Source organism: Triturus cristatus, chromosome 6, assembly GCF_964204655.1.
Source record: "Triturus cristatus chromosome 6, aTriCri1.1, whole genome shotgun sequence".
NCBI classification, from domain to species: Eukaryota; Metazoa; Chordata; class Amphibia; order Caudata; family Salamandridae; genus Triturus; species Triturus cristatus.
Window position 1 is genome coordinate 213228489 of NC_140589.1, and position 25509 is coordinate 213253997.

General features: G+C 48.0%; 1 protein-coding gene across 9 annotated transcripts in view; it reads left to right on the plus strand.

The window, feature by feature from the left end:
• Window positions 1-25509, plus strand: part of TDRD6 (tudor domain containing 6) — a 2207410-nt gene that overhangs the window by 1706978 nt on the left and 474923 nt on the right. The window contains exon 26 of one of the 9 annotated variants that reach the window (XM_085610557.1): window positions 12847-13500. The exons of the other annotated variants lie outside the window; for them this stretch is intronic. Coding sequence (XP_085466683.1) covers window positions 12847-12965 — 119 coding nt within the window. The 3' untranslated portion in view covers window positions 12966-13500. Of the gene's footprint in view, window positions 1-12846; window positions 13501-25509 lie in introns of those variants that run through there. 9 annotated transcript variants of the gene reach the window in all.

The following is a 25509-nucleotide window of genomic DNA, read 5'->3' on the forward strand; positions in this document are numbered from 1 at the left end:
GATCAAGAAGAGAAGAAACCTGCAAGCAGAGGGGACAGAGTCAAGGTCACTAGCCAGTGACCACGTGGAACCAGGAAGGAACCAGGCGATGTCGTGAAGAGTTGCAGGGGAAGGTGAAGCTTGTCGCTGGAGCCAGGAGGACCAGGAAGCGTCGAGGACGACCAGGACCAGGAGGCGAGCTGTCCCACGAAGGCTCTTGCTGTCGGCGGCGTCGAAGTTGGACTAGGACTCACCAAGCCTTGGCAAGCGGAACCCACGAAGAACAAGGGACTTGCTTCTGGTGCAGACCAGGAAGGTCTGGGGTGCTTCTTCTTTGCAGAGAAGCGGGAGCCAGTCTGGAGGAGCCAAACCAGCGCAGAAGATTTTAGGGAGCGTCGTCACAAAGGCCACTAGCCAGCGGGCAAGCAACCGGACAGACGCGGCAAGCAGGAAAATGCTGAAGGGCCCCACGCAGGACTCGTGGAGTGTGGGGGGCTGGTCTTCGGTGCAGATGGTGCTTGGGGTTGGGGCTTCTCAATCCCCGGTGCACAACTTCGAGGGTACCTCAGAAGCTGCGCTGTAAGTTACTAGCCACTTTTCCCAGGTAGCCGGTCCCACGTCGCTCGTCGCCTCCACGGATCTCAGCTCTGCTGCAGATGTGGATGAGGGTCGGAGAAGTCTGGAAATCAAGGCTCTGGTCGGGCTCTGCAGTCGGTTCCTCGTCGAACGTTTCACAAAGCAAAGGGTAGTCACTTGATGGTGCCTGTTTGCACAGGGTAGCCACTCCTTGGCTACAAGGGAGATTCTTCAGTCTTCTTCTTTCGTCGAATGTCGAAGGTCCAGAGTTTCTGTTCAGTTTTGCAGGTTCAGGATAATCTAAAGTCTTGAGGCCCAACTCCCACTCTTATACTAATCTGGGGGGCTGGGGCTACCTGCTAGGTCACGCCTTATGGGTGGGACCTGGGAGGGGGTGGTTACACCCACTTCCCTTTGTCCAGTTTCGCGCCAGAGCTGGGGCTGGAGTGCCCCAGCACCGGTTTGAACTGGACTATGCAAGGAACACCTTGTGTGCCCCAGGCATGTCTCATTCCTTTCAGCCCACCCTGCCCCAATACACTAAAGGCTGTCTGGAGAGGTGCTAGCACCTCCCCAAGCAGGAAACCTATTGTCCAAGCCTCCCTGGCTGGGATCACTCCCAGCTGCAGGAGGTCAGACTTGTGTCGTGGCAGCAGCATCCATTTTGTGATGCTGAGGCCTTGGTCAGAGGTTACACAGCAAAGTATGATTTTAACATGTCTCTCCCTCTAGAAGGGAGGAATAATATCCTCATCACCAGAAATGGTATGGGGGTATTATTCCAAAGTGTTAGACACCTTACACGACATGTTTTGATACAGCCCAACCATAGTTACCATAACCGTTTAAGATTATAAGGCACTTTAAGAGTATATGGTAGGCTATATCATAGAACAGCTATAAGGACATGGTTCCGAAAGCTGCAGACAGGCTCAGCTCATGCTAGAGCACCATCTCACATGTTACCAAGCACTCTGCCTCCAGGATTGTTAAGGCCTGCCATAGGAGTGACTGATAGGTACACATGTGTCTATATATAGGGTAGGTATAGGAATACTACACCTAAGCAAGGGGTGATTACACGACCTTGCCCCAGCTGAGTGATCAGCCAGTTGTGTCTGATTGGAAGGCCAGACCAGGGGTGGCATAATACATGCTGCAGCCCCTGGGAGGCCTAGGGTACACCTATGCCCTGGGTACCTAGGGTACACTGTACAGGGTCAAATAAGGTGATCCTTACCAATTGGGAATGTACCTAGGGTACATGGAATCCATTTTACAGAGAGAGCAGACAGCCTGAGACCCTGAATGGCAGGATCTCAGGCCAACTAAGTCGAAAAACCAGCTAGACACTAGGCAAAAAGTTGGGGGTAACCATAGTCAGATATCCACCTTCCTACACAACCCCCCCCCAAACGAAAGGAGATAAGGCTGGCCTTTACAAGGTAAGCCTCTATTGCCTGAGTGGCCATATAAGGAAGAACCAGCACTGGCATGGTTACCCCCTGTCTCATGGTCCACTAAGCAATCCCTCATCCTAGAGATATCATAGGGTCTCCACCATAGGGAATCTCTACCTTTGGTGTGTCTTTGCAAAGAAAAAGGCTGGTGTTGAGATGGAGTACTGAAGTGAGTGTCCTCAAAGTGAGGCCTCAGCTTCCTCCAATCATCCTCCACCATGGATGCCTTTCTTTCTCTAACTGAGTTGCACTGTGCTCTCAGGGTCAGCCTCTGGCTACCTAAAGCTGGAGGCTGGGTCCCTTTTGTGGGCTTACTGGAGGGACAGGTCAGGTTTGGGGCCCTAAGGTCCCAGGTTTGCCTGTGCCCAACAGAATCCCTCTGGGGGAGGTCCCTAACTACCTGTGAAGGGGATCCCTCAGGAATGTTTTTACCCATCACCTGGCTAGGGCAACTAACCAGGCAATCCTCATTCTTTTGAAGGGGGGGTTCTTGTGGACAGGGGCCCTCTTGGGGTCCACTGGCCTCCCTGGCCTCTGCAGCCCTGGGCTGACTGAGGCAGGGTAGAGAGAGGCAGGCTACCTGCACCAGACTGGGTCCCACCTTGGAAGGGGCCACTGACATCAGAGGCTCTGCCAGGCCAGGCCTGGCTACCTCTGGGGCAGTTCCTTCACAAGGGGTGAGGTCAGATCCCTGAGGAGGCTGACCTTTTCCTAATGTCTGGGGGGAGGGAGACTTTTCTTCCTCCCCACTACTCTCTGTCTGTGTGGAGTGATCCATTGTTTCAGGCTTCACTACACCTATATCAGTCTGAGTGTGGGCTGAGACCATTACAGCCTTGCCAACCTTTTCAGGAAGGCCCTCAGTTTGGGTTTGAGCTGTGACTGTTACAGCTCTGTCAGTCCCTACAGGGAAGTCTGTCTGTGCCTGGGCTGTGGCTACCACTGCCCTTCCAACCTTTTCAGGGAGGAAAGCTACTTGGACAGGGGCTGTGACTGGCACAACCCCACTACCCTTTTTGGAAAGGCCTACCATTTTGGAATGGGTGTCTTGTTCAACTCCAGCCCAAGCTGAGAGTTCTAAGTCATTCCCCAGCAAGCAGTCCACAGGCAAGGTTGGAGACACTGCCACCCTTTTAGGGCCAGTGACCCCTCCCCAGCTGAGACATACTTCTGCCATGGGATGACTATTTTGTTTGCCATCAATGTTAGTTACCTGGTATGAGAAACCAGGCAAAAGCTGCTCAGAGGGAACTAGCCTATGGGCCACCATAGTGATGCTAGCTCCAGTGTCTCTGTAGGCCTCAGCTTTTCTACCATTGATGTAGGGTTCCTGTCTGTACCTACCCAAAGTGTTGGGACAGGCAGTGAAGTTGGCAAACCCCATGCCACCATCACAGACAAGAGTAGCTGCCGCAGGGGAATTGGCTAAGCCAGGATCCCCCTGTGTTCCCCAAGAAAACCCAACCAAATTTTTGGGGGCACTCCCACCACCTGGGGGATTACTGCTGACAGTAATAGGTGGTGTTACAGGAGTAGTTGGAGGAACAGTTTTGTTTTTAGCCTGTGGACAACTGCTGTCAGTTTTCCAATGCCCAGGTGTTTTACACACATGGCAGTAAGGCTTTTTAACTGTGGAAGAGGAGGGAGCTTGGGACCCACCACCCTGTGTGGAGTTTTGGGGCCCTGAGGAAGATTTCTCTTTTGCTTTATCCCCACCCTTCTCTTGAGGCTTGGTGGTATCTTTCTTTTGGTCACCACCCTGATTTTTAGGCCTAATCCTGGTCCTGACCCATTTATCTGCCCTCTTTCCCAATTCTTGGGGAGAGGTCAAATCTGAGTCTACCAGGTGTTGATGGAGAAGCTGGTTCTGACAATTACTAAGGATCTGCTCCCTCATAATCAAGTTGTACAATCCTGTATAGTCCTGCACCTTGCTGCCAGTCAACCAACCTTCCAAAGCCTTAGTGGCACAATCCACAAAATCAGACCAGTCCTGTGTCTGTGTCTTCTGGGTGTCTCTGAACAACAACCTATATTGCTCAGTGGTTAAGCCAAACCCATCTATCAGAGCACTCTTCAGGACTTTGTAATTGTTTGCATCCTCATCACTGACTGTGAGGAGCTTGTCTCTACCTTTATCAGAAAAGGAGAGCCACAAGATAGCTGCCCACTGACTTTGGGGTACCTGCTGTACTTTGCAGGCCCTCTCCAAAGCAGTCATCCATTTGTGGATGTCATCCCCATTCTGATATGGGGGGACTATCTTGCTTAGGTTTCTATGGTCATAAGACTTATCCCTATCTCTAGGAATGTTGCTGCCACCAGTGGGTTCTGACCCACACAATTTTTGCTCTCTAGCCAGAGCAAGCTTCTCTTTGGCAAGGGCAATTTCTTCCCTCTGAATCCTCAGATTAGCTTCCCTCATTCTGGCTTTATGCTCCTTTCTCTCAGGTGAACTCATTCCCCTGTGAGAGGAAACATTAGAGATGCTAGAAACATGGGAGTGGATGGATTCCACTGAAGGGGATCTGTCCCTCCTGTTTCTCTGTGAAAACCTACTTGGGGGTCTGTATGGGGGGACCCCATGCAAACTCCCATGTAAGCTTAGGTTAGCCTGGCTAAGTCTCCTTACTTGGCCCTGGCTGTCTACCTCCCCATCTGAAGGCCCATCTGACTCCTCTGTGGTGGGTAGACCCCTATCTACAGCTATGGCACCATCCCTGGCAGCTCTTTCAGCATCATAGGCCTCCAGAAGCTCCACTAGCTGTCTAAGGGTAGGGTTTGCACCCTGTTTTATTCCTCTGGAGGTACACAAGTGTCTCATCTCCTGGAATGTGAATGCATCATACCTAGAGGGAACCTGTCTAGGATTCTCCTCTCCTGAGGGAGCATCAGTGTGATCTCCATCCAGGGGCATGATTCTAGTGAGGGTGTGGTGTGTGCACCTACCTACACTAGTTGTTTCTACTAAACCTCTCTAGTAGTTGTAGTCAGGGTGTGTTACTCCCTTCAACCTACAACCACTAAGTCCAGTAGGACTTAAGTATACTAAACTATGTTATATGTACCTAGACAATATCTGTGTGATCTTCCAATTTAGTATCTCAAGATTACAATGGTATTACAACAGCAAGCTCAGATCCCAACCGCTGCTCACCAATGTGAGAAGTTGGCCTGATGTATGATGTCACTAGTTATAGTGTACACCTTATATCAGTCCAAATACCCTTATGGTGATTGGTTGTAAAGTCAACCTTATAGACCAGCTATCCTAGTGGTAGCATGGACAAGAGCAGTCTTAGGCTAAACTCTGAATGGCATGTGAAGCCAGCTGTGATACCATATATAATCCCTTGAATACCAAATGAAAGGACACCACAACAGATATATATATAAAATAAAGTGTATTTATTCTAAGCAAACCCTCAGCACTCTTTATGAGTTTAGAGGTAAGTACAACACAGTCTTATTAATGCATACAGTAAGTCACACAGGTAAGTAATACAGTTAGGCCCTAGGGGCCACGCAAACCATATACTAAATAAGTGGTATAAGAACCACTGTCACGGAAATAGAATAGGCCTAGGCCTAGGGAATCGCTGGGGCTACACTACACTAGCGTTAGTTAGGGAGTGGGAGGCCCACGGGATTCGTGTGCAGAGTGGAAACACTCACGCGTAATGCGTAAAAGTCAATAGCAATGTTACAGTTTAGAAATAGATAGATTTAGGACACTTCCGGAGTAGCTAGGAAGTTGAGACTTGAAAACTAGACACTAGGATAGTCACTATCCTGATGAGCACCGGAGTACCCAAGTTACCTAGCCCACAGGCTGCGGGTGCATAGGGGTGAAGATGCGTCGTTTTCGTCGTCGACTCCTATGGATGCCTGAAGAAAGATGCTGACAGGCAGTCAGGGGAGAGTGTCCGGTGGATCCCAAGCCTGGGATCAAGAAGAGAAGAAACCTGCAAGCAGAGGGGACAGAGTCAAGGTCACTAGCCAGTGACCACGTGGAACCAGGAAGGAACCAGGCGATGTCGTGAAGAGTTGCAGGGGAAGGTGAAGCTTGTCGCTGGAGCCAGGAGGACCAGGAAGCGTCGAGGACGACCAGGACCAGGAGGCGAGCTGTCCCACGAAGGCTCTTGCTGTCGGCGGCGTCGAAGTTGGACTAGGACTCACCAAGCCTTGGCAAGCGGAACCCACGAAGAACAAGGGACTTGCTTCTGGTGCAGACCAGGAAGGTCTGGGGTGCTTCTTCTTTGCAGAGAAGCGGGAGCCAGTCTGGAGGAGCCAAACCAGCGCAGAAGATTTTAGGGAGCGTCGTCACAAAGGCCACTAGCCAGCGGGCAAGCAACCGGACAGACGCGGCAAGCAGGAAAATGCTGAAGGGCCCCACGCAGGACTCGTGGAGTGTGGGGGGCTGGTCTTCGGTGCAGATGGTGCTTGGGGTTGGGGCTTCTCAATCCCCGGTGCACAACTTCGAGGGTACCTCAGAAGCTGCGCTGTAAGTTACTAGCCACTTTTCCCAGGTAGCCGGTCCCACGTCGCTCGTCGCCTCCACGGATCTCAGCTCTGCTGCAGATGTGGATGAGGGTCGGAGAAGTCTGGAAATCAAGGCTCTGGTCGGGCTCTGCAGTCGGTTCCTCGTCGAACGTTTCACAAAGCAAAGGGTAGTCACTTGATGGTGCCTGTTTGCACAGGGTAGCCACTCCTTGGCTACAAGGGAGATTCTTCAGTCTTCTTCTTTCGTCGAATGTCGAAGGTCCAGAGTTTCTGTTCAGTTTTGCAGGTTCAGGATAATCTAAAGTCTTGAGGCCCAACTCCCACTCTTATACTAATCTGGGGGGCTGGGGCTACCTGCTAGGTCACGCCTTATGGGTGGGACCTGGGAGGGGGTGGTTACACCCACTTCCCTTTGTCCAGTTTCGCGCCAGAGCTGGGGCTGGAGTGCCCCAGCACCGGTTTGAACTGGACTATGCAAGGAACACCTTGTGTGCCCCAGGCATGTCTCATTCCTTTCAGCCCACCCTGCCCCAATACACTAAAGGCTGTCTGGAGAGGTGCTAGCACCTCCCCAAGCAGGAAACCTATTGTCCAAGCCTCCCTGGCTGGGATCACTCCCAGCTGCAGGAGGTCAGACTTGTGTCGTGGCAGCAGCATCCATTTTGTGATGCTGAGGCCTTGGTCAGAGGTTACACAGCAAAGTATGATTTTAACATGTCTCTCCCTCTAGAAGGGAGGAATAATATCCTCATCACCAGAAATGGTATGGGGGTATTATTCCAAAGTGTTAGACACCTTACACGACATGTTTTGATACAGCCCAACCATAGTTACCATAACCGTTTAAGATTATAAGGCACTTTAAGAGTATATGGTAGGCTATATCATAGAACAGCTATAAGGACATGGTTCCGAAAGCTGCAGACAGGCTCAGCTCATGCTAGAGCACCATCTCACATGTTACCAAGCACTCTGCCTCCAGGATTGTTAAGGCCTGCCATAGGAGTGACTGATAGGTACACATGTGTCTATATATAGGGTAGGTATAGGAATACTACACCTAAGCAAGGGGTGATTACACGACCTTGCCCCAGCTGAGTGATCAGCCAGTTGTGTCTGATTGGAAGGCCAGACCAGGGGTGGCATAATACATGCTGCAGCCCCTGGGAGGCCTAGGGTACACCTATGCCCTGGGTACCTAGGGTACACTGTACAGGGTCAAATAAGGTGATCCTTACCAATTGGGAATGTACCTAGGGTACATGGAATCCATTTTACAGAGAGAGCAGACAGCCTGAGACCCTGAATGGCAGGATCTCAGGCCAACTAAGTCGAAAAACCAGCTAGACACTAGGCAAAAAGTTGGGGGTAACCATAGTCAGATATCCACCTTCCTACAGCCACTCCTTGGCTACAAGGGAGATTCTTCAGTCTTCTTCTTTCGTCGAATGTCGAAGGTCCAGAGTTTCTGTTCAGTCTTGCAGGTTCAGGATAATCTAAAGTCTTGAGGCCCAACTCCTACTCTTATACTAATCTGGGGGGCTGGGATACCTGCTAGGTCACGCCTTATGGGTGGGACCTGGGAGGGGGTGGTTACACCCACTTCCCTTTGTCCAGTTTCGCGCCAGAGCTGGGGCTGGAGTGCCCCAGCGCCGGTTTGAACTGGACTATGCAAGGAACAACTTGTGTGCCCCAGGCATGTCTCATTCCTTTCAGCCCACCCTGCCCCAATACACTAAAGGCTGTCTGGGGAGGTGCTAGCACCTCCCCAAGCAGGAAACCTATTGTCCAGGCCTCCCTGGCTGGGATCACTCCCAGCTGCAGGAGGTCAGACTTGTGTCGTGGCAGCAGCATCCATTTTGTGATGCTGAGGCTTTGGTCAGAGGCTAACAGTTGAAGTATGATTTTAACATGTCTTCCCCTCTAGAAGGGGGGAATAATATTCTCATGTCCAGAAATGGCATGGGGGTATTATTCCACAGTGTTAGACACCTTACACGACATGTTTCGATAAAGCCAAACCATAGTTACCATAACCGTCTAAGATTATAAGGCACTTTAAGAGTATATGGTAGGCTATATCATAGAACAGCTATAAGGACTTAGTTCCGAAAGCTGCAGACAGGCTCAGCTCATGCTAGAGCACCATCTCACATGTTACCAAGCACTCTGCCTCCAGGATTGTTAAAGCCTGCCATAGGAGTGGCTGATAGGTATACGTGTCTATATGTAAGTTAGGTATAGGAATACTACGCCTAAGCAAGGGGTGATTACACGACCTTGCCCCAGCTGAGTGATCAGCCAGTTGTGTCAAAATAGAAGGCCAGGCCAGGGGTGGCATAATACATGCTGCAGCCCCTGGTAGGCCTAGGGTACACCTATGCCCTGGGTACCTAGGGTACACTGTACAGGGGCCAATAAGGTGATCCTATCCAAATGGGTTATGCACCTAAAGTACATAGTATTAATTTAGAGATAGAACAGCAGGGCTGTGGGTCTGATTAGCAGGCCCACAGCCACATCTAAGTCGAAAACCAGTAAAGCAAAAGCAAAAAGTGGGGGTGAACATAGAAAGCAGACCCTACTCTCCTACAGCGGCTACTACTGCTTTGGGGCGGGGAGTCCCTTTGCAGGACATCTGTCAGGCGGCAACGTGGGCTTCGCTGCACACGTTTGCCAGGCATTATTGCCTAGACAGCCAAGTCCGGAGGGATGGCTTCTTTGGCCGTTCTGTCCTCCAGGACTTTCTGGTGTGATCTTGGTTCGCAGACCCACCACCGGGGTTGGTATTGCTTGGGTATCTATTCTAAAGTGAGGAATCTAACTAACGTGTTTCTTTCAGATGAACAAGTTACTGACCTTCGGTAACGATGTATCTGTAAGAAACATTAGTTAGATTCCTCACCGACCCACCCATCCTCCCCGTTCTGCGAACTGACATCTAGGGTTAAGGCTATCCCTTTCAGGGCCCTAGAATGTTTTGGCACCAGTGTCGGTCTCTTGCATGGCTCTGCGTTCCTGGCGCGGAAGGCTATGTACAAGAACTGACGTCAGCGCGCGAGGGCGGCGTCTAAGTACTCTGACGACTTCATTCCGGCGCACGAAGCCGACGACGGACGCGGAGCCGCAGACGACGCCTAGCGACGCGCAAGGGGTATTGCTACAATAATCTTCCGGATCCAGTCTGACGCCTGGGGATATTCTAAGGTGAGGAATCTAACTAATGTTTCTTACAGATACATCGTTACCGAAGGTAAGTAACTTGTTCTATAGGTCTGCGTACCTTCGATTTCTACCACAAGACATATTTAAAGGGTGTTTCTGTGAACTCTACTCAAACACTCCTATGTAAGTTTCTTTATTTGCAATCTTTGTTTGTCCTGCCCAGTAGCAGCTTTCTGTTGCCAGTGAGTTGTCTTGGCTGTTACAGCTAGCCATGTCCGCTTAATCCAAAAAAGACCTTGTTATGCCTTATATTTCCTTCCGTAAAGTTAAACCTTCGTACTGAGGACACTTATAAGAATAGCTTTATTGCCTATTTCCTAACCATATGGCGAGATTTGAAAAGAAATTTACTAAAGAAGCTGTTTGCCATCCTTTTGTTTATCTTTAGCTCAGCAAGGCCTTACAGCAGGCCCAGTAAAAGATTTGTTTGCCCTTTCATCCAGTCTACATTTCTTGGACAATCTTCCTTGTTTAAATCCCCTTTTGGGTTCACATGGTCCAAACCCTTGATTCCACAGTGGGACTGTAACTTGGTCTTGATATTCCTTATGTGTGCGTCCTTAGAGCCTGTGTATAGTTGCATGCTGCACCTTCTGACTCTTGTGCTTTTCGGAGCTGTGCATAAGAACATCCTGCTGAGATGAAATTCCTTTGCATTAAGATCCGCTAGGCACTGGCCGGAAATCAACCTCTTGGAAGGCCTGATAGCCCAATTCACCAGTACCAATGCTTCAACCACTGCACTGGTGCGAGGGGTGTCTGTGCTTGACATTGGCCCAACTGCAGCTTGGACGTCTGTGCACATGTTTACAAAGCATTTGTGCCTTGACTGTCCGGTCAGGCCGAAATGCTTTGTTTGCTCTGTTCTGCAAGATGTTTTGGTCTTGGCCCACTCCACAGACCCTCCATCTTGGGGAGGTACCTTTTTGGTATTTGTATTAATGTGAGAAATCTGCAATTAGAAGTATCAATCAGAAAAACGTTATTCTAAAAGCATCCCTGCTGGTTTAACCTCTTGCCTCTACACCAATAATAAGCTTCCTCTGTAAACAGGCCATGCAATGAAAAGGGCCAGACAAACAAGTTTCCTTTGGTATTGCTTTTTCTTTTGAATACTTTAGCTGGTGATTCCTCACTGACCTCCCACTTTCCTGTTCTGTGGAGCGGCCTCTTCATATCTGAAACTGTCCTAAATTAGTGATCAGCGCACTGTTGCTAATAATTGTTCATGTTCCTTTTCTAAGGGCACTCAAAAACAGAGAAAAGAAACTTACCACTAATATTCTGTCAAATTTGTATCCTGAAATGCAACTAATCTGCATCCTCACTTGTTGAGATGTGTGTAAAGCTCCCAGGTTTCTCACTTCCATGCGTGAGTAGCGCTTTTGGTCCAGAAAGTTACTTCTAATTGTGGCAGTTGTAGGTCTGGTTTTAAATCTGTTAAATTGGACTACAAATCCTAACATCCAATGGTAAAAACTTGGTCTGGATTAACTAGTACATGGAGCTTGGTGACTTTGGAGCTGCGCGTACAAAACCCAAAGCATATAGAACTCTGAGCAATTTGGTTGTTGGTTGTGGGGGGCGATAGCCCTTTTCAAGCAACATCCACAATCCTGGTCAGGGTGAATCACAAAAGTCACAATAGTGCGGCTGTTAAGCCGGTTATCTAACAAAAATCATTCACATTGTGATAGAAAGCTGAAAGTTGGTACAGACATTAGTATTGGTAATAAGCATTTAAGAGCAGGTTTCAAAGAGGATATTGCCTATGATGTCATATAGTCTAATCTAAATCCAAGGTGTTCAACAATAATCAAAAATTCATTTTAAATCTTCTTATTTGCGTCAACTTTGGCACAAATGATCATGTGTACACATCGGTGCATTTCATATCCATGCCCACGTTGGATCTAGACTGTGATTTCATAAATATAAAACCAAAATGGCTCCCAAAATTATGTAGAAAACTTTAAAATTCAAATCTGTTATACATTTGAAGTAAATATTCATACTTTTTACCATCTGTCAACATTTATTTATATGTATTGCAATGAAGTTAAGAGTGCTACAGTTATCACTTAGGTGAAAACGGCACATGAACTAGGTAGATCGCAATAGAACTTCAATTTTCATGAGTTGTGGCAAACGTGTTTGAAGCCCATAACAGTACAGTGCTAAGGAACGTGCTTCAATTACTCAGCACCAGCCTGCATAAAACTTCTGAGTCCAAAGACAAACTATCCTCGTTACAAAGTAATTGCAATCAGTTTGCTAGATTATTTATTGGGTGTCAGCCAACCTATGGCAACTTAGAAGAATTTTTCAAACATGAGAATCCGTATTTTCTGCCATCTATGTCTGTGAACGGAAAGCTCAGACAAGGACTGAAGTCGGGAGCTATTGGACTGCATTGACTGAAGTACCACCATACAGAACACTGCTCCAGAGATGGCTGTTAATGTTTCAGATGGTGCAATTATAGTAAATATGCTATCTCCCAAGTGTAAAACATTTGATGATTACGCTTGAACAGGTTTTATATCCTATATAGAAACTCAAGCAAGGAACGGGAAACGTTGGACCTTGTGTGGGATATCTATATCACTGGAAGCATCAAGCAAAGTGTTGAAGAAAAAAGGTGAGGGTCTAAGGAATAGAGTTGAATCTAACATTTCTGTTCCCAAATATTGGCATAGTTTTCTTAGATGAGACGAAAACAAAGTTGTTTGGTTTACTGAGTAGGCATGTGCAACTTAACATCAAAGGGAAGCAAGTAATTGTCGCCTTTCAGGCTAAAGTTGCAAGCTGTACAGCAATTATAAATTAAGAAATATCGCCTTGCAATTAAGAGGAAGCAGAACACGAGTTGTGCTTCATTCTTTCCACGCAGCAACTGAAGGTCATTCCAGAATAATCATTAGTACAGTAGACACCGATGTAGTCGTTGTTGTGTTTGTACATTTTAAAAACATTGGATGTCAATAATTGGGGCTAGCATTTGGTACAGGAGGAAAGGGCTGGTACATACCAGCTCACAGTATTGCAGCAAGTTTTGGCGTTGATATATGTGAATATCTTCCCTTTTTCCATGCTTTTACAGGTTGCCACACCATGTCGACTCTTCATGGGAGCGGGAAGAAAGCAGCTTATGACACCTCGATGGCACTGTCTTCTGCTACTTCCGCATTTAAATTAGTTAGATCAATTAAGTTCTGTTGATCCTGTTCACTACAGAAATGTTGAGAGATTCATTGTACTAACGTATAGCCGCACTTGTCCATTGCATGAAATAAATGGTGCTCCCAATTTCATGATTGCCAGTGGCAACAGAACTATTAAAAACATCCCATCTACACAAGACACTCTTTATCAACATGTTGAATGATCTGCTTACCATGTTTGGTTCAGACTTTAGTGCACATGCAAGAATTGCCAAATTTAAAGGATTGAGGCTTGAAGTAGATTCATTGAGTAATGGTACCACATTGGACAACCATTCTAGAGGCATCTAAGGCATGCAAAGATCTTCTTTTTTGTAGGTGCAAAACGTTGTGCTGAAATCGATGCAAATGCTCAAAGGCGAGCCTCCTGTGCTCCGACCTTGGCTTTTGCAGTGGAAACTGTTATCAAAGTTAAGTCTGTATACCAACTCATATTATCATTGTTTCATATTATAGAAATGTTGTCAGGGTTTTATATAGTCTTGTATTGTTAAATTACAATGGAAATATCCTACACGTGTCCATAGTTGTAAGGATGCAAACTATGCAAATAAATTTACTTTCTCTAAAGTGTTAATTATTCCTGTCCTCCTTAATTGCAGCCTTTTTGGTTTTATATTTGACGTCAGTCTAGATTCAGCGTGGGCATGCACTGACGTACACATGAACTTTCATGCCTAATTTGATGCAAATCTGAAGATTTAATATGATTATTTGATATTTGTCAGCCATCTTGGATTTTGATTAGATTATGACATTATAGGCAAGATCCACTTGGGGAGAGAGGAGAGGTATTATGCTCTTATATGATTACTATTACAAAGACTAATGTTTGTACCAACTTTCAGCTTTCTTTCACAAAGTGAACACATTTTCAGTCTAACAGCTATACTACAAAATTAACCTGTGCTTAACCTTCTGATAGCTTGGCACAAAAGCATTCTGGCTTATCTTGGAGGCAATTTGTGAAACATTTATGCAGTACTTAAACAGTCATAAAGTGAAAACACAAAACAAAATCTAACAGCAATTTATAAAAATAGAATCAATTTCTATAAATTATTTGACACTAAAACAGAAATGTAATCAATAGAACTAGAGTTATGGATTTTAAAGTTTAAGTGAAAAATAGCACCTAACAGATCAAAGCACCAACTGCAGACATCTAGTTGCGTGAAACCAGGGCAGTCTTGAAAGTTACGGCAGAGCGCAATCTGGATACAGGTAGTAGATTTTGCCTAGTGTCCGATTACTTTTGGACTGGGGGAAAAAAAAGTTTGGAAGAAAAATATCTGAGAAGGTAAGTTCAGCAGGGCAAGGTAGATGACGGTGTCCAAGGAGGGGGCGATGTCTTGGAGCTACTGGACAAAGAAGCAGTGAAGATTCGTATATTCGGACTTGGTCTCTTGTTTTTGAGAGTCGCAAATTTCCAGCTGGATAGAGCTGCAGGCTATAACGGACAATGGCTCCATGAGGCTGGACATACTTTCTTTGAGGAGCTGCTGAACAGAATTTACTGTTGTGGAGAAGAATGTAGCAGGAGCTACTGCAAATTCAGGCCAACCAGCGATGCAGCTTGGCCGGCAAGCAGGTAGGCCCAGATCTCTTTCTGGTTCTTAGAGCACTTTTCGGCAGAAAATTCCCAAGTTTTGGATTTGGGCTTTCTGGGCAACAATAGGACCACTTCCAAAGGTCCAGAACTGAACGGGTACCTCTTGGAGGTGGAGGACTCACTCAGGCCGGCGTCAAGATGGTTCAAGATGGCCAGAGCGTTTTCTCTCCCTGAGGCTCAGATTAGGAGGCCAGCCAACTAAACCTTGTATTCACTCTGGAAGTATTGGTTTCAAGCAGGAAAACTGAACTGAAACAGCAGGTTGGTCCTCTGAAGTACACAGCAGGCAGCCGGGCAGTCCACTGAGTCCTTCCACAGGTCCAGAGGTGAACTGAAGACTGGGTCTGAGGGTCCCATTTGGATATCTGGTGCCCCCTTTGAAGAATTTTCCCCCTACAGAAGTGTCGGGAATTTCTAGTCTCCCTGCCCTGATCCCAGCTTTTTTGCTGCAGTGTCTATTGATGTGCAAGTGGGACTGTGCACATCTCCCTGCCCCATGCCACCAACCCCTGTCCTGCCAGCATCCAGGCTCTCTATTGTATGGCAGAGGCCAAACGTCAACTGCACCTTGTCATATGACCAGGATGCAGGCACAAAATGGTTAGCATAGTAACATTTCAACTTTCTTGGAGTGGCTTTTTCAGAGTTGTGACTTAAAATCAGATTTTGCCATTAAAGAGGATTTTAAATTGCAATTCCCTAGACACCAAACCTATTTCTACCTGCTTCCAATCAATAGTTTGCACTTATTAAATGTCATAAGTTATCCCAGTGTTCTTCTTTTGGAGAGATAGGCCTCACAGGAGCAGAAAATATTTTTTCAATAGCAGGACATTCAAAACATAAAAGAACATGTCCAGCTTTTCAAGTACAATGCACTGTTGTAGTGTAGTTCCTATTTCCCTAATAGTCTCTGCGCATTGGAATAATATACTCTATAGATTTGGCATAGGACTGAGGTCAGTATGCCCCTATCGAGTGTATTAAACTTTATTAATTTGTACCAGCTAACTCAGAGGCCACTAGAAACTCCTTGTAAACAAGAAGGGATTAGTTTCTGGCAACCGCATAAACATGACAAATTTGTTTCCCTTGAGAATCGGAACACACTCAGAATTGTGGAAACAACTGAGAAGTTTCACTCCGCTAATCGTGCATGCTTAGCTTCTTCAGAGTTACACGGAAAGAATAGACGGGCGTTTCAATAAAAGGATTTATTGAACAGTCTTGTTTCTCATGTAAGAGATATGAGCTGTTACAATCACAAGACAGTATGCAAGATATATTATGTACAGCATAAGCAATATAAAGAAATAATACTACGCTAGCATTATCTTGTAGCTATGACACATATTTATATACATAAATAACAAGCTAAAAATGCGAGTAGTCATGAGATGCGTCTCTAACTAGTTCTACCCCAGTGTACCTAAGTGTAGTACAAGGTAAGAAGTAGCTGCTGTATGCTATACTCTGGTAGGCTATAGTATGGTATGCTAAGTTTAGTATGCCAAGAGTCCCTCTAGGTTCTAGTCCGCTCCATACCTTGAGAATGAGAGAGGTGGGAATCTCTTTCCGGGTCTCTAACTCAACACCCCGCAAAGGGAGTCAGAACACTGGAAGCTGGATTCTATGCATGCAGGGATGACAGCGTCTCCTGTCAGTGCGTCAGGCCGGGACATGAGCTCCTCTAAAGTAGAGGTCTCCTCCTACTTGTTTGGGCAAGGAAAGGTATATTTATACCCGGTAGGTGCCTTGGAATGTTAGCATTGACGTAAAGTCGGGCAGAGGAAGACATCGGGAATGAACCCTTATGGAATAGTAGTTCATGCATAATATATGAGTTCTTGGAGAAATCAATAATCCTGTGCCAGGGGAAACTCCCAAGAGCTTAAGGGTCTGGTTTCTAAGAACTCGTTGTGACGTTTGGGTGGACGGATGTAGGTGACCATGCCTGTATTTGGATAGCGTGGCTAATGCCTAAATAAGGACTGGGATCTTATGCCTATATAAGGGCAATGCGAATTGTGCCTAAATAAGGACATGTATCATGAAAACCTATATACGGACACCTAAAGCGGAATACAACACTGTCCTATGGGCAATTTAGAACCTACCCTCCCTAGAGGTGACTTTTAGATATTAAAAAGTGACTTCTGGGATTGACAAAAGGTATAGTCAAATTGACTGTTCAAAACTGCTCACAGGCTGTATTGGCAGGGCAGAAATGTTTATGGTGCTACTTAAGTGGGTGGCACAATAAGTGCTGCAGGCCCACTAGTAACATTTAATTTACCAGTTGGTGGTATATGTTATGGCACATTACTAGGGACTTGTAAGTAAATTAAATATGCTAATCAGGTGTAATTCAATGTTATCTTGTTTTAGGGAGTGAGCACAAGCACTTCCGTACTGTTTAGCAGTTGTAAAGTGCACAGATTCCTAAGGCCAACAAAAACAAATTCAGCAAAACAGGAGGGGAGAAAGCAAAAAGTTTTGGGGAAGATCGCCCTAAGGTTAACCGGTCTAACAAACTCCTTTACGTATTTGGTTTAGAAGGCAATATTGTAAACACTGCATTTATTTGGTCAAAATTCTAATGCCTCCTTGTGCAGGAACACAACTACATCTGCAATTGACCCTGCTTCCTTTGTTCCTGAGTGCGTCATTACTTACAGATACGTGCATGTGACGTGTGCTTCTTGGAAAGATCCACATATTCTCAGTTTACCATAGACCGACAAAGACCGAGAAGGGGGAGCAGGTGTTGTATGTGTAGGATCTATGGTGGTGTTTCTGCAGTGCGTGTCCCTGTGTGGCATTTTTGCATGTGCAAATTAATCCATATGTTGGATTGTTTGTCCACATGTGGATGTGTCTACATGTGTCTACAAGTGTGTGCTTGTCTTTGTGTGTAAAACCCTGAAAGTGCCCCCAGCCCCACTAACGCAATTTACCTGGCTCAGTTGATGCACAGTTCAGAGGAGCTCTCCAATTCTGCACTAAAACAGGACAGATAACTTTCTAGTGTAAGAAAATAGCTTTAACCCCTTCGGTGCTCATGACGGAACGGTTCCGTCATGAGCCACGGTTGAGCTGTGCTCATGACGGAACCGTTCCGTCATGACCACGCCCGCGCAAGATTCCGTCAGCACAGCGGCGGAATCTGCGCAGCATGGAAGGGGTTAAAAACTTTGGATTTCCAGAACTAGATGTTCTCTCCCAGGGGATCCTCATCAATACTCCTAAGCACTGAATATTCCAGCCCATGCACGGGACCCCGGAAATAATAAAAAAAAAGTATATATGAAAAATATATATATTTGTTTTTTTTACCTACTGGCGGTCTCCTGTAGGTAGTTATAGTTAGAACCTAGTTTCCATAGGAAAAGCATTTTTTGATTTGCTAATAACTTTGGCATCATTTGACGAAGCCTCGCGAAATTCTCCCAAAAAGGTCTATCCAGGTCAGCTGCTATCCCGAAAGTTTGGGGGTGAGTCGTCAAGAGGGGTCTGGGGTAAAAAAGGGGGTCCCAAAACGAGTTTTCTCCATGTTAATTTCCATAGGAAATTTTGAGACGGGCTACAGCCCGAACTGCTGAACTGAATTACTCAAGATTTGGCAAAAAGGTAGAGTGTGGTTCAGAAAGCGACCTTTTTTTTAAATGGTGTAAATCCATTCTGATGGATACATCTGCCAGTGGATTCCTCACCTTGTGAATATCCCCTGCGCCAGCATTCCACGGAACTTTTCTTTCCCAGCACTCCACGTCGACGTGGGCGACGTCACAATGCATCGGCTCCGCACGCGACTCCATACGACGTCACCGGAGCCATAAGAAGCCCACGTCGGCGTGATGACGTCCGTTCCCTTTTTTCCGCGCCGTCGACGCGCAACGGTTTTTTCCAGTGCTCTCTGGCTACTTTGTAGTTTAGCTGTGTTACTGTGTAAAATTCGGTATGTCTTCGACTAGGAAGTCGGGCTTTAAGCCCTGTAGGGAATGTGGAGGCCTGATGTCCATGACGGATCCGCATCAGGACTGCTTATGGTGCCTTTCTTCAGACCATGATATGGAAGAATGCGGGTGCTGTAGGAGCATGAATCCTAAAGCGCTGAAGGAGAGGAAGACTAAGCTCTTCATAAAGAAGATTGGTGAGGAGAAGAGAGGGAGAAAAAAAGAGAAGTCGAGGCGGGAGTCATCGACTTCGAGGTCGTCGAAGTCGAAGAAACACCACAAGAAGAGGAAGCGTTCTTCTCGGCGTCGGTCCTCGAAGTCCAGGAAGTCGAGGTCGGCTTCGCCCTGTCGACGCCGGAGCAAGGACTTGTCACCTTCTCCTTGTCCTTCTAAGTCTCCGAAGTCTCCCTCGCCGAAGCGGGCTCCAGCTCGTTCCCAGACGCCGTCACCGGCTCCGTCTAAGGCTTCGACTCCGGGTCAAGTGGAGTCTGATGTTCCTTTGGATGAGCAAGAACAGGAAGAGGCTGCTCCGGTGCCGGATGAATCTGCGGCTCCGGTGGATGACACTGCGGAGCCGACGCCGGTGACTCCACAAAGGGATACAGGGTCGGTCCCTTATCCCCAATTCCCGGCTCCAGGTACAGATTCCTCAAGCTTTCTGAATGCCATGTATGGTATTTTTAATAGGGCTGCCTTCCCATCCGGAGCACCAACTGGTCCCGTGGGTCCGATGGCGTTTACGCTAGGGGTGCCGCAGCATTATGCTCAGGCACCCTTTCTGTCCTTTATGCCGATGGCGCCTTCTTGGCAGTTTCCGGTGCCGGCTGGGGATCCGGCTCGACCTCGGATGGACCATCAGTCTTCGGAGCCTTCCTCGACGCCGAGGCTGACTCCATCGGCGCCGCGTCCGGCGCCGCCGACTCCACCTATGGCGCCTCCGACTCCGGTACCTCTGGCTCCACCGACGCCACATACGACGTCGACGACGCCGGCTCCCCGGATCCGGTCGAGACGGGAGGCCCAAAGGGTATTGGAGGAAGGGAGATATCGAGCAGAGGTGGAAGAAGGTGAAGTCGACTCTTCTTCGGATAAGTTTGAAGGGATAGAAGAAGCAAGTGGTTTGGATGCCACCCCAGAGTGGGAGCATACTTCTGCAAGGTCTTCTCCTTCACAGGAATTGGCACCCTACCATGTTGTGTTTAAGAAAGCCGCAGAATTGTTAGATCTCCAGCTACCCTCTGTGGAGTACAAGTCTAACCTGCTTACGGAGGTGTTGCACTCTCCGACGTCAGCTTCGGAGCCTTTGTTGCCTTTCAATGAGGCCATCTTGGAACCGGTGTTGGAGGTGTGGAGGAAACCTTTCATCTCCGGCGGTTTGCAGACAGGTGGCAAGAAGGTACAGAGTTGCACCAGGAGATCCGGATTTTTTCTCTACGCATCCTTCTCCGGAGAGCCTAGTTGTGCAGGCTTCATGTTCAAAACATGCTTCGGGTGCTTTCCCTCAGTCTCCGGCTGATAGGGAATCAAAGAAAATTGATCAGGCGGCCAAGAAGTCCTTCTCCTCAGGAAGTATGGCGCTGAAATCATCTAATGCCACATGCTTGCTGGGGCGTTATGTTCATGCCTTGATGGACTCTATCAAATCTTTGGCCCCTAAGTTGCCTGAGGGGGATAAGTCGTCCTTCTTGGAGGTTGTTGCGGACACTCAGGCGGCTGCCAGGCAGGTGATCCAGTCTGGGCTGGATACAGCGGACTCGGTGGCGAGCATTATGGGGTCGTCTATAGCCGCAAGGAGGCAGGCTTGGCTCCGTTCCTCTGGATTCTCAGCAGATGTTCAGGCCACTTTGGTTGATCTGCCATTCGACGGACAGAAACTGTTTCGGGAAAAGGCAGACTCTGCCCTTCAACGATTTAAGGACAGCAGATTGACGGCAAAGTCCTTGGGTCTGCAGGCTCCTGCTAGGGGTACAGTTTTTCGAAAGTCTAGGGGATTCGGAAGAACATCCTTTCGCTCTTTCCGACAGCCCCAACAGCAGCAACAGCAGCAGAATCCCCTCTATAGGTCCTATAGAGGGAAGCAAAGGGGTCGGAGAGGTTCTGGACGCAACCCTTCTTCTTCCTCCTCTGCTCCAAATGAGGCTTCAGGGAAGCAGCCCTAGATCCCCCATCCCAGATCATGTAAGACCTGTGGGGGGTCGGGTGTCCTACTTTCTTCGGGGTTGGAAATCTGTTACAACCGACCTTTGGGTTTTGAACCTCGTAGATACTGGGTACGCCCTTCCCTTTCGGAAGTTTCCTCCCCCTTACCCTCCTTGCCAAGGTTATTGCTCGGAAGACCATCTGCTTCTCCTGCAGAAAGAAGTTCTAGCCTTGCTTCAGAAGGGTGCAATAGAGGGGGTTCCGGAGCAGGAAAGGGGTCAGGGATACTACTCCCGGTATTTTCTGATCCCCAAAAAGGACGGCAGATTGCGTCCGATTCTGGACTCAGAATCTTGAATTTTTACCAGACAGGAGAAATTCAAGATGCTGACCCTTGCGCAGGTTCTTCAAGCGTTGCAGCAAGGAGACTGGATGGTGTCGCTTGACTTACAGGACGCGTACTTCCATGTCCCAATCCTGAAGTCGGACAGGAAGTATCTCCGTTTTACAGTTGGGTCGCAACACTACCAATTTGCGGTCCTCCCGTTTGGTCTTACTACCGCACCTCGAGTCTTCACAAAGGTGATGGCAGTGGTGGCTGCTCATCTCAGAAGGTCGGGGATCCCGGTTTTCCCTTACCTGGACGACTGGCTTCTGAAGGCAGAGTCCCCAGAGATAGTGCAGCGTCATCTGCAGATGACATCTCAGCTGTTATTCGACTTGGGTTTTTCGATCAATGTGCCCAAATCTCACCTGGTGCCCTCTCAACGCAACCTGTTCATAGGGGCAGTACTGGACACTACTGTGTGTCGAGCATTCCCTCCTCCTCAAAGGATTCTCGACATTCAGGAGATGGTCCCTTTATTCCACAGTGGAGCGGTTGTTCCAGTTCTGAAGGTCCTTCGCCTGCTCGGTCTGTTTGCCTCCTGCATTCTGTTGGTCAACCACGCACGCTGGCACATGAGGGCGCTCCAGTGGTGTCTCCGCAAGCAGTGGTATCAGCACAACGGGGATCTCAGGGAGTCAATCAAGATCTCCAGAGAAGCTGCAGCGGATCTGTCTTGATGGAGCGTAAAGGGCAATCTGTCACAAGAAAAGCCCTTCCATCTACCTCAATCGGTGGCCACAGTGATAACGGATGCATCCTCTTTAGGGTGGGGTGTGCATCTGGGGGATCTGGAGATCAAAGGACTTTGGTCTCCAGAGGAAAGGTTGCTTCACATCAACCTTCTGGAATTGCGGGCGATTCGTTTGGCGTTTAAGGCTTTCCTCCCTACCCTTCGTGGTCAGTCGATTCAAGTCCTGACAGACAACACGACCGAGATGTGGTATGTCAACAAGCAGGGAGGAGTGGGGTCTCTTTGTCTATGCAGAGAGGCCTTACGTCTATGGTCCTGGGTTCAAGACCATCGGATTTGTCTGATGGCAAATCATCTGGCCGGGGTGTTGAACGTGCGTGCGGACAGTCTCAGTCGGCAGTTCTCCGCCGACCACGAGTGGAGGCTCCATCCGGAGGTGGTTCGTCACGTCTTTCGGACGTGGGGGACTCCTCGGGTGTACCTATTTGCCACCCGCGAGAACGTGCACTGCCCGTCATTCTGCAGTCTCCAGTTTCCGATGCAGGGGGCGTTAGGGGATGCGTTTCAGTTGAGTTGGGGCTCGCGACTCCTTTACGCGTTTCCTCCCATACCCTTGATTCCTCGGGTTCTGAGGAAGATTCGCCAAGACCGGGCCCAAGTTATATTGATCGCCCCGGATTGGCCAAGAAAGGTGTGGTACACAGATCTTCTCCACCTCTCCTTGTGCCCTCCGCTCCGTCTCCCTCTGAGGGCAGACCTCCTCTCGCAGTCGGAGGGGCAGGTTCTACACCCCCACCTCCAGAGCTTACACATTCATGCCTGGAGATTGAACGGGGCAACCTGAATTCTTTTTTTCTCCCACCTGATGTGGTGGATGTTATTTTATCGGCCAGGCGACACTCCACCAAGTCCATTTACTCCTACAGGTGGTCTAAGTTTGTTAAATGGTGTGGAGAGAGATCCATTGACCCTTTAAAAGCTCATCTTTCTGATGTGCTTCAGTTTGCTCTTTCCCTGGCTCAGCAGGGCTGTGCTGTGGCCACGGTCAACGGTTATCTTTCGGCCTTATCGGCTTTTCTATGCCTTCCAGATCAACCGTCCCTTTTTAAATCTCCGGTTGTTCTGAGGTTTATCAAGGGCCTTACAAACATGTTTCCTCCCACTCCATTTGTAATGCCTCAGTGGGACCTTAATCTTGTTTTAACCTTTCTGATGGGGTCCCCATTTGAGCCTCTACATAGCTGTCCTTTGAGGCTGTTGTCCTTTAAGGTGGTTTTTCTTGTAGCCATAACCTCGGCAAGGAGGGTGAGTGAGCTTCAAGCTCTTAGTTCTAAACCCCCGTTTTTAACCATGCATGCTGAAAGGATGGTTCTCAGGACCAGGGCTGCTTTCCTGCCAAAAGTTGTCACTCCGTTTCATTTGGGGCAGTCCATTACTCTCCCTGTTTTCTATCCTCCTCATCCTTCCAAAGAGGAGGAAAGGCTTCATCGCCTGGACCCAAAGAGAGCTGTAAGCTTTTACTTTGACAGAACGAAGGACTTTCGTCTGGACGATCAGCTCTTCGTGGGTTATGTTGGACATTCCAAAGGAAGAGCGGTGCACAAGCGCACGTTGTCGAGATGGATTATCCTTGCCATCAAGATCTGCTACGCCTTGGCTGGTAAGGTTCCTCCTGAGGGTATTAGGGCTCATTAAACTAGAGCTAAGTCATCTACATCTGCTTTGGCCCGGGGTGTTCCTGTGGCAGACATTTGTAAGGCCGCGACTTGGGCTTCCCTCCATACCTTCGCAAAGCATTATTGCTTGGACTCAGAGATGAGGAGGGAGGGCCACTTCGCACGCTCTGCCTTGCAAGACTTTCTGGTATAGGAAGGTGGACACCCTCCTCCGGGAGTGAGGACTGCTGTGGGAATCTATTCACAAGGTGAGGAATCCACTGGCAGATGTATCCATCAGAAGAACAAGTTACTTACCTTCGGTAACGCTTTTTCTGGTGGATACAGTATCTGCCTGTGGATTCCTCACTGACCCACCCGTCTCCCCATTGTCCACCTTTGTATACCATGAAAGAGGTCTTGTGGGAATGTTTTGATATTTTCTTGTGCATTTGTAGGCAATGCTGGTTTGTTTGGCATTCCTTTCATTTGTATGCTGTGTATATATGTTGGTATACTGTATACTGTGTATACTTGGAGTTGTCGTTGGTTCACCTGTTCGCCTCGAAGACACGGAAAAAATGGGTGGAACTGATGTCATCACGCCGACGTGGGCTTCTTATGGCTCCGGTGACGTCGTACGGAGTCGCGTGCGGAGCCGATGCATTGTGACGTCGCCCACGTCGACGTGGAGTGCTGGGAAAGAAAAATTCCGTGGAATGCTGGTGCAGGGGATATTCACAAGGTGAGGAATCCACAGGCAGATACTGTATCCACCAGAAAAAGCGTTACCGAAGGTAAGTAACTTGTTCTTCAGTAGTTTTTGAGAAATTCAAAAAATAAGTCCAAAATCAATTTCCCATAGGAAACTTTGGGCAAGGCTACAGTCGAAACTGCTGAACGGAATTTGCCAAAAGGCAGTGCTTGTATCAGAAAGCGACCTTTTTTTAAAATGGTTTAAAACCGTACAGTAGTTGCTGAGAAATTAAAAAAATAGAAGTTTTGATATCTAGGGACGTGGTGGAGTCGCGACCCCTCCCGACCGCGAGCTTCATTCTAATTGGCTGCCACGAGCTTCATTCTAATTGGCTGTCAACACTCCAAACCAGGAAGTGTTCGCAGCCATCTTGTGACTCGTTAGAAATGAGCCACCAGAAAACAGAGAAACAAAGATATAAAACAAGAGAAGGGGGCAGGGTGGAAATACCCTGACCTCCTAGGCCTGCTCAGGGTGTCCCAGAAGGATTCCCAGAGCCAATATAAGCTTTTTTTTTATTCACTGCAATTCGCACTGGGGTCGCGAATTCTGCCGATTTTTTTTAAAAAAATGAAGCGCGTGTCCAGCATTTTATTATAATGAGGCCCCCCGGTGGGCTATGTCCCGGTGGCATTTCTTAAAAAATAATAGTGGGGGCCCACTGGGGCCACCACCTCCCCGGGGCTTCACTCATGTTGGGAGGGGGGCTGCACTGCCGCCCTCCTGGAGCTCGTGATGGCCCTGGGGACCGCCACCCCCCAGGGCCGGCTCCTGCAGGGTCCCGGGGTGTCCACCCCCGGGACTCTGCTGTTTGCTATGACAGGTTGGTGCCACGCGGCTCCCGCTCTGTCATAGCAAACTTGCTTTGGATTTTGGAAGCGAGAGCAGGGAAACCTGCTCTCGCTTCCAAAATCCAAAGCTGATTGCTTTTCCACACAGGGAGCTGCAGCAACTCTAGCGCGGTTATCAGCGCGGACCCCGTTTGAAAGCGCTGGATGCGCGGCTCTTAGCGCGGCCCCCGTGTGAACGCGCTGGGTGCGCAGCTCCAAGCAAGAAAAAAATGTATATTTTTTCTAAATCTAAACTATATGTTGGGTTATTAGGTGGCTCAAAAAAGAGCCCTTGTGTTTATTGGGAGATTTTTGTAGCTACATGTAAGTGCCAAGTGCCAATGCAGAGCCTTAGGTTGTTGAGAAGGACTCTGTTTCCCTTATCACTCCTGTAGATGTCATCCATATCGAAACGCAGATTGTTTGTTGTATATGGATCCCATACTATGGTCTCTGAGGTAAGCAGAAATAGCTTTATTGACATTTTTTCTAGCTTTCTCAGTCTGTGGACAAA